General features: G+C 42.2%; 2 protein-coding genes across 2 annotated transcripts in view; one reads left to right on the plus strand and one right to left on the minus strand.

Moving 5' to 3' along the window:
* ccdc117 (coiled-coil domain containing 117) overlaps nucleotides 1–8,020 on the plus strand; it is a 33,870-nt gene extending 25,850 nt beyond the window's left edge. Inside the window, exons 5-6 of the mRNA XM_060907467.1 lie at nucleotides 3,180–3,323; nucleotides 6,048–8,020. Coding sequence (XP_060763450.1) covers nucleotides 3,180–3,323; nucleotides 6,048–6,276 — 373 coding nt within the window. The 3' untranslated portion in view covers nucleotides 6,277–8,020. The remainder of the gene's footprint in view (nucleotides 1–3,179; nucleotides 3,324–6,047) is intronic.
* A 1,764-nt stretch (nucleotides 8,021–9,784) lies between these two features.
* Nucleotides 9,785–15,762, minus strand: part of si:ch211-102c2.8 (trichohyalin) — a 58,390-nt gene continuing 52,412 nt past the window's right edge. The window contains exon 22 of the mRNA XM_060907142.1: nucleotides 9,785–10,525. Within this exon, the coding sequence (XP_060763125.1) occupies nucleotides 10,256–10,525 (270 nt within the window). The 3' untranslated portion in view covers nucleotides 9,785–10,255. The remainder of the gene's footprint in view (nucleotides 10,526–15,762) is intronic.

Genomic DNA, 15,762 nt, shown 5'->3' on the forward strand with positions numbered 1-15,762 from the left:
AGAAAAAGTGCCAAAAATGAAAGATAATTCGTTTAGTGTGTTACCAAAGGCTAGTCAGGCCCTATGCATTGATAGGCTAACAGAGGTTAATGTCATTTAATGTTCGCGAGCCTCTCATTAACGTGGACAAATATATTGATATCGTGTTTGAAATTGACGTTTTTGAATAACGATAGACTGCAATATTTACCTCTTATTTAAGATGTGGAGACGTGATAGTAGTCCACCCTCCCGCTCTCTCCATTCAGTCAGCGAACGTCACACAGGAAGTGAACCCCAGCGGGTCATAGAAACTTGCGCAGGAGAAGAATGACTTTTTTATTTGTAGGCTACGGAAACTTTGAGGAACGAAATAAAAACCGGTATTAACCGGTTACCATTATTTTTAATAAGCGTTTCTGTTCCGGAACATAAAAAATAATAAAGTTTCTGGTTTCGTTTCTGTTCCATGTGAAATAGAAAAAGTTCCCGGTTTTTGTTCCTTGAACTGGTTCAAAGCCCTGCCAGAAACTCAATCTGCTCAAAGGAAGGTCAGTTTTATAGCTTCTCTAAAGAGCTCAACTGTTTTCAGCTGTGCTAACATGATTGTACAAGGGTTTTCTAATCATCCATTAGCCTTCTGAGGCAATGAGCAAACACATTGTACCATTAGAACACTGGAGTGAGAGTTGCTGGAAATGGGCCTCTATACACCTATGGAGATATTGCACCAAAAACCAGACATTTGCAGCTAGAATAGTCATTTACCACATTAGCAATGTATAGAGTGGATTTCTGATTAGTTTAAAGTGATCTTCATTGAAAAGAACAGTGCTTTTCTTTCAAAAATAAGGACATTTCAAAGTGACCCCAAACTTTTGAACGGTAGTGTATATAAACAGCAGTAAGCCATAATAAATCACTATAACAGTCAATGTTTGGTGCGAGACGACCTTTTGCTTAAAAAAAAAAAAAAAAAAAGGCATCTCGGGTCCAGTGAGTGCAGTTTTATGCGGAAATGATCTGTAGGTTTTACTGAGCATCTTACAGAACCAGCCGCAGTTCTTCTGGATACTTTGACTACGTTCAGACTGCAACCTGAAACGACCCATATCCGATTTGTTGTGAAATCCGATTTTTTTGTTAGGCCGTTCACATTACCAGTTATATGAGACTTGTATGCGATCTCCAATATGAACGGAAAACGACCCAAAAGTGTCCTGCATGCGCAAATTGACACGTAATAAGCACATCTACGTAATACGTAAACAAAAAAAAAGCGCACTCTTCAAGTTTGCAAGTAAAGCATGGGGATGAGGCGAGACCTGGCGATGTGGTTTTTGTGGCAGCGGCGGAACTCGCACAATAATCTGATTAATGTGGGCAGCAGACTAATGAGGTCGAAGGTGTCAAATTACTGGAAATTTCCAGAACAATCTTATGTAATACAGGATGGTTTAACATCCAGGTCCCTACCAAATCCACCATTAGCTTGATCAATTCTATAAAAGTCTATTTAAATTCTGAAAACTGTACAAATGTTGTTTTCCACCAAAGAGGCGGGATTAGCCAACGCAGAATAGTGACGTTTGTCTCTTGTTGATGACGTGTAGGTCGCATGAATGTGACCTGTCTGGTCAGACTGCAGTCGCATGTGAAAATAACGGATATGCATCGGAATTAGGACCACATATCCAAGCGGCCTGGGTCGCATGTGAAAAAAATCGGATCTGTGTCGTTCAGATTGTCAATAACAAATCGGATACAGGTCGCATATGGGCAAAAAAATCGGATATGGGTCGTTTCAGGGTGCAGTCTGAACGTAGTCATGGTCACACTTGTTTCTTCATTTTGCACCAAAACCCGAGTAGCCTTCATTATGTTTTTTTTTTTTTTTTTTCCCCTTTTAATCTGAAAAGTGCTCTCTTATGGAATATACTGCTCAGAGACGAACGTTTGGAACTCTCAAATGTTTTTGTAATGCTTTGACTCGATAATGTAGAAATCTATAACAAAGTTTATGTGAAGAAAGGGGGGGCGGGGAAAGGGGTGCCAAAGACTTTTGCACAGTACTGGATGTGTAAATTATTATTCATATCTCAAGTTTCAACAACTGGAGGAAAATGAACGCGCCTCGATGCTGTCGCTGTACCTCGTGCGTCTGAATCCCGCCGCTATGCGAGACACGTCACCCGATCTGCGATTCAGCTCACTCGAAGGAGTTTTACTACATGGATTAAACAGCGTGCACGGCTTATCACGATCAGGAACTACGGTTTAAAGAAACTGACTGACTGCAATACAGCTCCGTCATATAACTCTGCTGCTTACACACGTTTGTGTTGTATCTTAGTTTCACAGTGTTTTTAATAGGCCTGGAAACCCCGCCCCCTTTCCTTCCATCTCTAGTTAGTCTCGCATGCTAGTTTTCTTGCTTATAAACATCTTCAAACAGCCCTGGAGTGCAGGTGTATATACACCCGGTTATACGGTAACCACGAAAGCTATCGCTCGTCCGTATTAGTTAAAGTTCACGCACGCGTTTTCTTGTTAATTGCTGTATAACACGTTTATAGAAAGAGAACATCATCTTTTCTACTCTTCTAGTGTCTACATCTTCAAACGCTTGACGTTTCCTGCCAATCCAAGCGTACTGGAACGTTCCGCAGTGAAATTGTTCTTTTGCCTTAGTCTACATTAAAGCCTAGGTCACAACCGTATGTGCGATTTTTGGCGTTTCCCAAATTGCTGCGTTTTTTTTTTTGTTCGTGGAGAAAGACGCACATTGGCCGTAAGTTTGTCTTGCAACCTGAAAAAAACATAAGCGCCCGTAGAGTTTGTTCGACATGACAAAGAACCTCTGCGGCCGGTCTACGGCTCGAAAATCAGCACGTCACACGCGCGCCCTCCGTGCGTTTCTTGCGTTTTTTGCACGTAGACCGGCCGTAGGAGCACGTACGGCCGGTTGTGACCGAGGCTTAATACACTTTACTAGCTCGCCATAAGTTAGCTAACCGAAATATACGGCTCTGCAGAAACGTGATTAGCCCAGTAGGTTAGCTCATAAATTTTGATTTATGAAGTCATATTCTTATTCACCTGTGGCTGCGTCATTATTCCATCTTCGTGACCCGGGTTTCACTGCTTGTGTGGGTGTGTTTTTTTTTTGCGTGCTTGCGCGCGTGCATGTGTGTGTTCAGAATCACTCTGGAGGATGACAGCGATGAGGATCTGGACGTAGAGCCGCCTCAGCGCAGACCCGTGCTCGTGCTGTCCGACAGCCTGAGGGAGGGGCTGCAGCGCGGCATCGCCGACATTCTCCCTCATACAGTAGCACAGTCCGTGTGAGTGTCCTTTCTCCGAGTATACGTCACGGACGACACCTGAATCGGCCAGAACGTGACATTCTGTTATTGTGAACGTCATTATAGCCTAATTGTTATCCAGTATCCAGTTAACAACAGCAAATCATCATGTTTTTGATAATTTTACACATTCACACTGATTCGTTTGATCTGTTTAATAGTTATTCCATGAAATCGAGTCGTACATGAGCCGATACGTACAGTACGACGAGATTGAGTGGAATAACTGCGTTTATTCTATCCACATTCACTGGATTTTGAGAAACGGAGCATTTTTATTTTTTGTAAATTCGATAAATAAAAACTTTTCACAATACGTCCGACAAAATCATTTCCGCTTAGGCGGGCTTCTTAAAAACCTATCGATGGCGGCACGAATTGACTTTTTAGTGTTTTTTTTGTTTTTTTTGTAGAAAGTGCCGTCTTGCTGTCGTGCCGAGGTCTAGAACAGCTTTAGGCATTTATTTAATTCTTCCTTGAACGTTTCAGTTCTGTAATTTTTCAAACTTCTTTGAGCTTTTGAACCAGTCTAAAAAAAAAAAATTCAGCAAATTTTAATGCTTAAAGATGAAGAACGTAAACAAACCGGCGAAACGACGGGAACAATTTGTGAAAAATGCGATAATTCTTGAAAAAAAAAATTTCTTAGCATCAAATACTTGTATTCCATATTTTGTTGCTTTTTTGGGGGGGGGGTGATTTTGTCCTTGCCATTTTGTTTTTCTCTCCTCATGGTATATGAGCTGATATCCTAGTAGTAGAGTAGCCAATCAGATCGTGTGAATGTGGATAGAATAATGGTTCTTATTCTGGAGCAGTTTCTGTGTCGTCATAACGTGAAATTCAAAATCAGTGACTGACTTCCTCAGGATCATCTGTTTCGTTAGAGTTGATTTTCTGCTCGATTGATCTATAACGTAAGGAACAAGAGCTGCCTGGCAAAAGAAACCTCGCCCGGCAGCACTTATTTGATTCCTGTTTCTCAATCATCAGCTGTCAGGTTATAGTCCTATGAAAATCTATGACCTTGAGTTTTTGATATTTGAGTCATCAAAGGTCATGGTGGCTACTGAAAGCCCAGATGGGGGGACTTGTATGTTGATAATGGTAAATATCTGGCGATCATGAACCATTTTAAAGTTACAGCCCTCTGAAAATCCATGACCTTGAAAGGTCACTCATCATGGTGCCAAATGAAAGGCCATATGGGAGTTCCTATACGCTCCTAATAGTAAACATTTGTATATCGGCAACCGTTTGAGTTATAATGGAAAATGTTATTTTGACCAAAAGGTTGACCTTTCCCGGTGACCTTCATCCGATTTACATCCAAAATTTAATCAGGTAATCTATGGACCATTGCCCACCTAACCTGAAAATTTGAAGTCAATCGGTGGAACCGTCTAGACGCAAGACTGATAAAAGACAAACAAACAAACCGCACTGATTACAATCCCTCGCCCTGCTTACGCCATTGCAGGCGAGGTAATAAAACTTAAAAGGGTGTGCTGTTATAGCAGAGCCAATACACCCTGATATATTTGTTCCTTTTACACCACAGTGAATTGACGCCAGTTTAAAAAAAAAAAAAAAAAATTACGTCGTACGTTTTATCCATTTATATTTGTGGAACGTCTGCGAAACAAATTCATGTTCTCGCTTGCGTTTTAACAGTGATAAACACCAGCCTTGTTTTTTTCCCTCCTCTCTCTTCCTTGACGAAAAGAATTCAGCTTGTCCCGTTACCAAAAAACCAGAAAGCTTAAAGTAAGGAAAACTTACTGACCGTTAAAGCGTGGAGACTCTTTCCAGAAACGTTCAACATCTCTGCTGCTATTTAACAATTTATATTAAAAAAAAAGCAGCATGTAAGTGTAATAACTCGGACTTGTCACTTATCTATTCCGACTCACGTAAAAAAAAAAAAAAAAAAATATATATATATATATATATATATAAATAAAATATATTTTTTGAAATCAATAAAATAAATCGCAGTTCCACCTTACCTTTTGAATAATTTTAGACCAAACTTCGTAGCATCTTTAGTACTTTTAGGAACAGCATTTTCTTTCATCCTTTGTAATTCTTCCTCACTTACGGTGACGGAGCGATCGACTGGCCGCCGTTTTACCGAGTCGCTCGAGGTGATTAATCGAGAAAAAAAAAAATCAATAAGCCGAATCTCTCAACCAATCAGCATGCGCGATTTTCGATAATCACCTCTGTATTTATACGAAAGAAAATTTAATCAATCAATCAACACGTTCCGACCAATCGGAATCCAGAATTCGGCAGTGCTGTGGTATAATGGCGTATCCTGTGGTCATTTGGAAACGCCAGCATAAATAGTAGAGGCAGTATAGCACCATGTGACCCAACAACGTAACCTCGTGTCTCAAATTTGTGTAGTTTTTGTTCCGGACTGTTATTAAGCAATAACACGAACAGATTGTCCTGTTCTAGGCAGAGATTTCAATTTGACACGCAGGTTAACGATGGCAGAAAGTTAACTCGAATAACGCAGCACGTATGCATGCTGAGAGTGAAGTGAGTTTTACGTTTGGGTCATGTGAGTCAGGAGGAGAGAGAGAAAAAGAGAGCTCCAGAAATTAAAAAAAAAAAATAAAATGAGTTGGTCAGAGCTGTTTTTTAAAAAAAAACATAAAACCCTAATATCTGATATATTCGTCACCTGTGCAGGAGCCGATCATGTATGGAGCTGGTGCTGTGGCGCCCCCTGGAGGACCCGTTCACTCAGCAACTGAAGGACTCTCTGCAGAGACAGCAGCGTAAACAGCAGCCGGTGTGCAGACAGACGCCAACACCCGTCCCCGTCCACGCCCCTAAAAGGCTGGATGAACACACCTTCAGCCCTCTCGCTTGCCCTTCCGCAGCCTCCAGCTCCACAGAGGAGGACATGGAGCTATAGACTCGAGCCTGCAAGCATGAAATGAACTTTGTCGAGCTTCGACCAGAGGATTTTGGGTTCTGCCAAAATGTCACAAGGTCGAGCTGTTGGTATTGCACTACAATGATGAGATGATGTGAGGGGTTTTTTTTGTGCCATGTCTTGCATCATATCCTGTATGTATCCTTGGTTCGCAGCTTTGGATTGTATTTTAAGAGTTTGTGTTGCAGGGAAGGCATCGCACGATGAATACCTGACACATGATGTAAAGTGTGAAGTCATGTGACAACATGGCTGTTGATCCAGTGATCCATTATACAGGATATTTACGCTTCAGTTTGTCATCACGATCTCACCAGTTCCAGTCTGTTCTCTCTCTCACACACACACACAAAAACCTAAAGTAAAACTGATTCATACATCGACGTAAAGCCTGAGACAGAATCGGACCTCTCTGTCCATCTGACGGGTTTTTTTTCTTTTTTTAAAGCTTGTAGTTCGGTTTGCGACGTGTAAAACGATCCACCTGAGCCTCTACCGCATCTGACCTAAAAACCTTTTTTGATTAACGCTCCTTTGTAACGGATGTACGGAAGCTGAGAGAGGCCCTTCATATAATCCTTTTTTTAATTCACCTTGTTATCCCGAGATAACGACATAGTTAATTCAGGATCTCGAGAAAACACCACAACTAATTCGAGATCTCGAGAAAACGAAATGATTATTTCGTGATCTCGAGTAAACAGCTGAGAAATGGTTCATTCAGGTGCGCCAAGAGACTTGTGATATGCTGACTTTGGGGCTATTTCTCATTCTGTATAGACGCAACTTTGGTCATTAGAATGTCTGGAATAATCGATCACCTAATAAGGCAATATTTTGATCAGGGGTTGACACAGGGAGAGATTGCATTAAGCCTTTTAATAAGGGATAATTTCAAAATTAGTCCGCGGCACCTCCGCAGAAGACTGGCCCGGCTTCGTCTCTACCGACGGAGATACAGCGATCCAGCTGAGATCATGAAATAATTTTGTTTTCTCGGGATAACAAGGTGAATAAAAAAAAGATCATATGAAGGGCCTCTCGCGGCTTCCGTACGGAGGTGTAAGAGCAGTTGTTGATATTCGAGTAAGGAATAAAATACAGGGTCTTGTGCAGGTCCAGGAAAATAATCAGCAGCAGGATGGCATGACCATGACGGTGAAGTCTCCACATCCATGTCCTGAAGTGTTTTATTCCTCTTGTACTACACCAGTTAGCTTTGTATCCTCCACTGTATCGATTTAGAGCTTCGTGGAAGAATTTATCATTACAAAGGATGCGGTTTATATTAAAATTAATGTTAATGGACGGAATATGACGGCTGCCCTTAGACTTGTATTATACACTTACACACTAATTTTTTAAAGTTAACAAGGTGTGTGGTTTTTTTTGTTCGTTCAATCGGGGGGGCGCCAAAATTCTTGTCTGGGTGTACACATGTAGTGAAGAAGTGTTTTGTTCACTTTCATGCACACGTCCAGAAGTTGTGACTTTCGTACAATTTCTGTGCTCATTGACGTGTTTTTTTTGTTAAATAAAAATAAACTTCAAGTACGGGCAATATTGAATTCAATTAATAAATATTACAGCAACAAACTGGAACGTTCTGCTGGACATCCACCAAGCCTGTATTTCAAGAAAATACATAAAATGTGACGATATTTTGTGTCTTTCTTCCTGCTTGTTTTTTTTTTTTTTAATAAAATTACAGATGTTCTGAAAAGTTGAATGTGTTTTTATTAATAATAATAAAAAAAACCTCTCAAATAATCAACCATAAACAGTTCATAATATGATTACAACCGATAAAACAAATAGTCCATAGCTGGAAATAGTGTAAAGTAATAGAATTCAATTATTTAATATATTTTGGAATTTTTCTCCATCACGTGCCCTCCAGTAACCAGCGAGATTGAGGAAGATGTGCTGCTTCCTCCGTGGAGCATCTTTTCAAACTGCACAATTCAATCCATGTGAGATCGTGATCAGCTGCTCTAATGGACATGAGAGATGGGACACAGTAGTGATGTGCTGTTCTCTAATGAGTCGACTCTTTGAATTGGATCATTTCGTTGAACTCTGAGAGCTGACTCGCATACGTGAGCCTTTTTTTCTTTATTGTATACTAGCAGGTTGCTCGGGTTTTGCAAAATTCTGGAATGCCCCCAGACTTCGATGTCAAATTTGGTGAAGATCCGTCGAGAAATGGTGACGTTAACCCAAGACAAACAAAAATCCAACGATCCACCACCCTGCGGCCCACCGGGCACCCCAATATGGAATTTCTGAGTTCTGCCAAATTGTGGCTATCTTCTGTACCTACGTGCCAAGTTTAGTGAAGATCTGCTGAGAGTTTGTGTTGATAAATGTAATGTGAAAGGCATTGAGCAAGGGGGTGGGTGGATATTGTGCCCCTCCCTGGGGCCCGTACATGAATTTTGTTTGTGTGCAAAATTCCAGGTCATCCCCGGACCTACTTGCCGAATTTGGTGAAAGTCCATCGAGAAATGGCGATGTTAGCTCGAGACAAACAAACACAGTTGCTTATTATATAGATATACAGCACTATGCAAAAGTCTTAGGCGCATGCAAGCAAATGCTGTCAACCAAAAACGGCTTAAAAATAATGAAATGAAATGTTTCAACATTAAAAAAAAAATACATACTATAAACAGTAATCAGTAAGCCGTAATAAATGAATATAACAAAGTCAATATTTGGTGTGAGACGACCATTTGCTTGGGGAAAAAAAGGTCCAGTGAGTGCAGTTTTATGCGGAAATGAGCTGTAGGTTTTACTGAGCATCTTACAGAACCAGCCCCAGTTCTTCTGGACACTTTGACTGTCACACTCACTTCTTCATTTTACACCAAAACCCAGCAGCCTTCATTACGTTTTCTTTTTTCATTTGAAAAGTGCGATCTTATGGAATATGCTGCTCAGACAGGTCACAAACTTTTTTTTCCCCCCTGCAACATTTAAATTTGTGCTGGAAAACCCCCCCGAACATTTGGAACTCTGAATGTTTTGACTCGATAACGTAGAAGTCTCATCTCATCATCTGTAGCCGCTTTATCCTGTTCTACAGGTCGCAGGCGAGCAGGAGCCTATCCCAGCTGACTACGGGTGAAAGGCGGGGTACACCCTGGACAAGTCGCCAGGTCATCACAGGGCTGACACATAGACACAGACAACCATTCACACTCACATTCACACCTACGCTCAATTTAGAGTAACAGGTTAACCTAACCTGCATGTCTTTGGACTGTGGGGGAAACCGGAGCACCCGGAGGAAACCCACGCGGACACAGGGAGAACATGCAAACTCCGCACAGAAAGGCCGTCGCCGGCCACGGGGCTCGAACCCGGACCTTCTTGCTGTGAGGCGACAGCGCTAACCACTACACCACCGTGCCGCCAATGTAGAAGTCATAAAATAGAAATCTATAACACAGTTTGTATGGAGAAGAAAAAAAAATAGGGGGACTTAAACTTTTGCACAGTACGTAATGCAGTTACTCTTTTTTTTTTTTTTCAAGATATTTTTTGGGCTTTTTTCACCTTTATTGGATAGGACAGTGTAGAGACAGGAAATGAGCAGGAGAGAGAGAGACGGGGAGGGATCGGGAAATGACCTCGGGTTGGAATTGAACCCGGGTCCCCGGATTTATGGTGTGGCGCCTTATCCACCTGAGCCATAATGCCCCCTAATGTAGTTACTCTTGCAGTGTAATTTATCGTCATGCTTCAAGAGTCGAAAGAGTTGATTCTTACTGGTAGTAGGAATTAAAAAGAAAAAAAAAAGATGATCTAACTCACAAGGGCAGTTACGCTCTCTTGGAATCTCGGTTGTGTCACTTAGGATTTAATTGACTGAACATTTCCTTGGAGACTGGAGCACATAGAAATGGAAAGGTGTAAACTCATTATCGATGAGCTTTATAAGGTTCTCAGTAGGTCACATACTGTCTCCAGGTAGGATGTTACATACTGTCTCGAGGTAGGATCCGGCCAGCTCGGTGTTCCCCCGGTCCCGGTTTAAACGCTCAGCTCTGGCGGTGGAGGTGGAGGTGTGTGTGGGGCTCTGTGTGTCAGCCTGCAGCTGCCGGATGCGGCTCTGGAGGTGGCGCAGTAGTTTGTACGAGTCCAAGTCGTGGCTGCTGACAGCGTCTGGGATGTGAGCTGACGAAGTAGAAGATGGTGGGACGTCTGTAATTTCAGTGAAGCTCTGGAATTAATGAGGAATGCAAAAAAAAAAAGTTTGGAAGTTAATTTCCAACACCAGGTAATAAATTCAGTCATTATTATTCAACGTCTCAAAAAAAAAAAATTCCAGATTGTATTAATATGCAAATTTGACGCACACCCCTCGACCTACAGTCAAGCCGGAAAGTCTGCACACCCCTTTCTCCTTCTCCACGTTTTATTCCGTTACAGACTTATTCTACAATAGATTGAGTTCAATTTTTGTCACAAAATTCTCCACAAAATAGCCCATAATGAAAGTGAAAGCAGGTTTTTAAACATTTGTGCCAATTTATTAAAAATCAAAATGTAAAATATGTACACAAGTGTGCACACCCTTTGATATGACACCCAAAAGTGGGCTGAGGTGCATTTTGCTTCCAGTGATACCGCTTGAGATGTTTCTACAACTTAACTGGAGTCCACCTGTGGTAAATTCAATTGATTGGACATGATTGGGGATCGCCAGCACCTGCCTATATAAGGTCCCACAGTTGACCGTACATGTCTGAGCAAACTCCAAGCCGTGGGGTCAAAGGAATTATCTGCAGACCTCAGAAACAGGATTGTGTCAAGGCATGGATCTGGAGAAGGGTACAGAAAATTTGCTGCAGCTTTAAAAGGTCCCAAAGAGCACAGTGGCCACCATCATTCGTAAATGGAAGAAGTTTGGAACCACCAAGAATCTTCCTGGACCTGGCCGCCTGGCCAAACCGAGCGATCGGGGAACATGGGCCTTGGCCAGGGAAGTGAGCAGGAACCCGAGGGTCACTCTGAGAGAGCTCCAGCATAGCATATCCTTGTGGAGATGGGAGAACCTTTCAGAAGATCAACCATCCAGGCAGTATTCCACAAATCAGGCCTTTATGGTAGAGTGGCCAGACGGAAGCCACTCCTTAGTAAAAGGCATATGACCGCCTGCTTGGAGTTTGCCAAAAGGGCCTAGAGGACTCTCAAACCATGAGAATCAACATTCTCTGGTCTGATGAAACCAAAATTAAACTTTTTGGCCTGAATACCAAGCGTCACATCTGGAGGAAACCAGGCACCGCTCATCACCTGGCTAATGCCATCCCTACAGTGAAGCATGGCGGTGGCAGCATCATGATGTGGGGTTGTTTTTTCAGCAGCGGGAACGGGGTGACTAGTGCTGATAGAGGGAAAGATGAATGCAGCTAAGTACACAGAGATCCTTGAAGAAAACCTGCTCCGGAGCGTTTTGAACCTCAGACTAGGGCGAAGGTTTACCTTCCAACATGACGACCCGAAGCACACAGCCAAGAGAACAAAAGGAGTGGCTTCAGAGAAAGTCTGTGAATGTCCTTGAGTGGCCCAGCCAGGGCCCAGACCTGAATCCAATTGAACATCTGTGGAAGGAGCTGAAAATGGCTGTGTACCGATGCTCCCCATCCAACCTGACGGAGCTTGCTAAGAGGAATAGGCAAAAATGTCCAGAAACAAGTGTGCCAAGCTCGTAGCTTCTTTATATATATATATATATATATATATATATATATATATATATATATATATATATATATATATATATATATGTATGTATGTGTGTGTGTGTGTGTTATTTACCAGCTGGGAGGTCCATATCGTGAAATACCGTGACCGAGGTCTTGAAAGTACTGAGCGAGGCCCTCTGGACCGAGGTCAGTATTCAAGGCCGAGGTCATGGTATTTCACCATATGGACCGACCTTAAGCTGGTAAATAATATATTTATTTTTTTCTTTACCAAATTCTAACAGAAAACGAGAGCGCCCGAAAGGGAAAACCGAGGCGAGCCGCCATTTTGAATCCTCATTCACGGCTGTAATGCAAATTGCTTCCTCCTCGGTATACAAGTGCACTTCCATGGCAGGAAAAAAACTACATTTTGCCGCCGATGTACTCCCCTATTTATACAAAATTGAGTCATTCAGGATTCAGCCAGGGCGGCACGGTGGCGTAGTGGTTAGCGCTGTCGCCTCACAGCAAGAAGGTCCGGGTTCGAGCCCCGTGGCCGGCAAGGGCCTTTCTGTGCGGAGTTTGCATGTTCTCCCCGTGGGTTTCCTCCGGGTGCTCCGGTTTCCCCCACAGTCCAAAGACATGCAGGTTAGGTTAACTGGGGACTCTAAATTGAGCGTAGGTGTGAATGTGAGTGTGAATGGTTGTCTGTGTCTATGTGTCAGCCCTGTGATGACCTGGCGACTTGTCCAGGGTGTACCCCGCCTTTCGCCCGTACTCAGCTGGGATAGGCTCCAGCGACGCTGTAGAAGGATAAAGCAGCTACACATAATGAGATGAGATGAGGATTCAGCCATGTTTTTGCTCGGCGTTAGCAAGTTACAGGTTTTAGCTTTCTCCTGGAATGTTTTCTTTTATTTCTTCTTCCTCAGGGTAGTAAAACTCGCTTTCGCTGTGAACACTGCCGTTATCGCGATCCATGCTGTAAAATGAATGCTATTCTCCTGAGAAATGCGAAAATAAAATGTTGACAAAAATTGCTACTATGTTTGTTGTTGTTGTCAACGAGCGAGTCGCCAGAGGTCCGTAACCGGGGTCCATATCGTAGGATACAAACCCGCTCACCAGCCAATCAGAGCGTAGGATTTGATGGAAACCGGACCGCGAAAAAAATAAAATTGCATATTTTCTAAAAGCCTGTTTTCACTTCATAATTATTGCCAATTGTGTGTAGATATGAGGCAAAATCTGAACTCCATCTATTGTAGAATAAGTCTGTAACGGAATAAAACGTGGAGAAGGTGAAAGGGGTGTGCAGACTTTCCGGCTTGACTGTACATACTGTATTTGTATATTGGAATATGATTGGCTCTGATATTTTGTGACACAATAACACGTCTGTTGAGTGCTTTTGAACTCTGACTAGTCTGCGTGCTCGATGAAAAGGATTTATATTGATAAATACATCTTGTAAAGTTGATAGAAGGAATAATTCCATTTTAGGGATGTTTTTAATAAAAAACAAAAAGTGAAAATCTGTAAACCTAAAGGTAGGCTTAAATGGAAATCAAAGTGGAAGAATGGAAAAAGTCAATATCCTAAATTTGAATTTAGATACTTAAACTGCGACCACGACAAACAGTAATTTAGAAACAACCTGACCATGTTTTGTACTTATTATTCATGACAGAATTTTACGCTAGGCGGCACGGTGGTGTAGTGGTTAGCGCTGTCGCCTCACAGCAAGAAGGTCCGGGTTCGAGCCCCGTGGCCGGCGAGGGCTTTTCTGTGCGGAGTTTGCATGTTCTCCCCGTGTCCGCGTGGGTTTCCTCCGGGTGCTCCGGTTTCCCCCACAGTCCAAAGACATGCAGGTTAGGTTAACTGGTGACTCTAAATTGAGCGTAGGTGTGAATGTGAGTGTGAATGGTTGTCTGTGTCTATGTGTCAGCCCTGTGATGACCTGGCGACTTGTCCAGGGTGTACCCCGCCTTTCGCCCGTAGTCAGCTGGGATAGGCTCCAGCTTGCCTGCGACCCTGTAGAACAGGATAAAGCGGCTACAGATAATGAGATGAGAATTTTACGCTTCCTGGTTTCTCAGTAACGTTACAAGCCACATTACATGTTTGCTTGTTTATTTTGTCTTATTAACTTTAACAATGAGAAACAGAGCGGCTGGTGAGGGAACGACTGATTACGGCTGCTGTAACATAAGTGATAACAGGAACTAACACGTTCTAGGATTTTTGCAGACTTTCAACACAATTCTACAGTATATGTAGAGGATATTACATGGTGGCGTGAAGACATGAAGTTTATCTTCGAGTGGTGAAGAGAACGAGTGAAAATATTTCCAACATGAGAAGATAAACTTCATATCTTCGCGCCACTGTGTAATGTTATTTATATTATATGGATACATCCACAAAAAAAAAAAAAAAAGCGCGTTAATCAAAATAATTTTAATTTTGAACTGGTTCGTCATTTTGACAATGCACATCTATCTAGTCAGCGGGAAAACACTGGGAGTGATGTCATCGGAGTGAAATATCGGGAATTATTATACATACAGAGCACTTTTTCAATGGAATACAAACGTGTTCTACAGTATTCCCTTCTAGCAGGTTTCATTCATTTGGTTCGATAGCATGCAATATTGTTAGCATATCGCTTATCCTACGTGTATTACGTCACTCTACACCAGAGGTGGGCAAACTACGGCCCGCGGGCCACATCCGGCCCGCGGAAGACAATCATATAAACACGATTGAGCAGATCTATAAACTATAAGCGTCAGTGTTATCACGTAGACAGGTGTTCTAGAGATCCGTCTTTCCAGTCAGTCGTATTCACGCGAGATTACATTTGCAGAGTGGTGCAGCGCGTGCCATGGAAGTCATTCTGGCGCCCGTGCCACTGATGATCTCGAGAACACAGGATAAAACTTTACAATGAGTGGTCCTAAAAAAAGAAAAGTGGACAGTGAGTGCAGGGTGTTCAATAAAGAATGGACAACTAAATATTTTTTTGCTGAAGTCCGATCAAAGGCTGTATGCCTTATTTGCAAAGAAACCGTTGCAGTTTTATAACATCAAACGGCACTTTTCCTCCAGGCATGCTAATTATGCTAACAACCAGTCAGTGCAAACACAGACGAATACAGCTGAGCGGTTGCTGAGTGAATGTGAGTATTAACACTTTCTCTTTTTAAAACGATGTTGGAGCTGTAATAAGATGGTAGTCACATGTTTACAGACAATAATATAAAAAGTATAACTCTTAGTAATTTTGGTTGTCGTGGGTGGCTGCTGTAGTGCTGCTGTTTGTTTTTATGTGTATGTATTTTTTTATGTGCCAATCTATTGAACTGCAAACATTTTTCTGCTCTGCCTTTGTTGACTGAGAACTAAAATAAATGTCAATCTGATCTGCATTTGGGTCTCTGTCAGTGAAGGCCTTACAATAACACTAAAGCGTTTCCGGTTTATGTTCGATATGTATGAATTTGGTGCTGGCCCGGCCCGCCTGGCAAATTTCAAAAGTCAATGTGGCCCCTGAGCCAAAAAGTTTGCCCACCCCTGATCTACACAATGGAGAATGAGCGTTGAATATGGTTTACAATATTGCATGGTTGTCAAGACAACATGATGTCACACATCGGAGACGTAAAACTTGCGCGCTAGCGAGCGACTGGGACAATTTGTAAATGAACAAACATGGCCACCAGGTTTGCTTTGTTAAATACGGAAGATTTTGAGAGAATTTTGA

This window comes from Neoarius graeffei, chromosome 24 (genome assembly GCF_027579695.1).
Source record: "Neoarius graeffei isolate fNeoGra1 chromosome 24, fNeoGra1.pri, whole genome shotgun sequence".
NCBI lineage: Eukaryota > Metazoa > Chordata > Actinopteri > Siluriformes > Ariidae > Neoarius > Neoarius graeffei.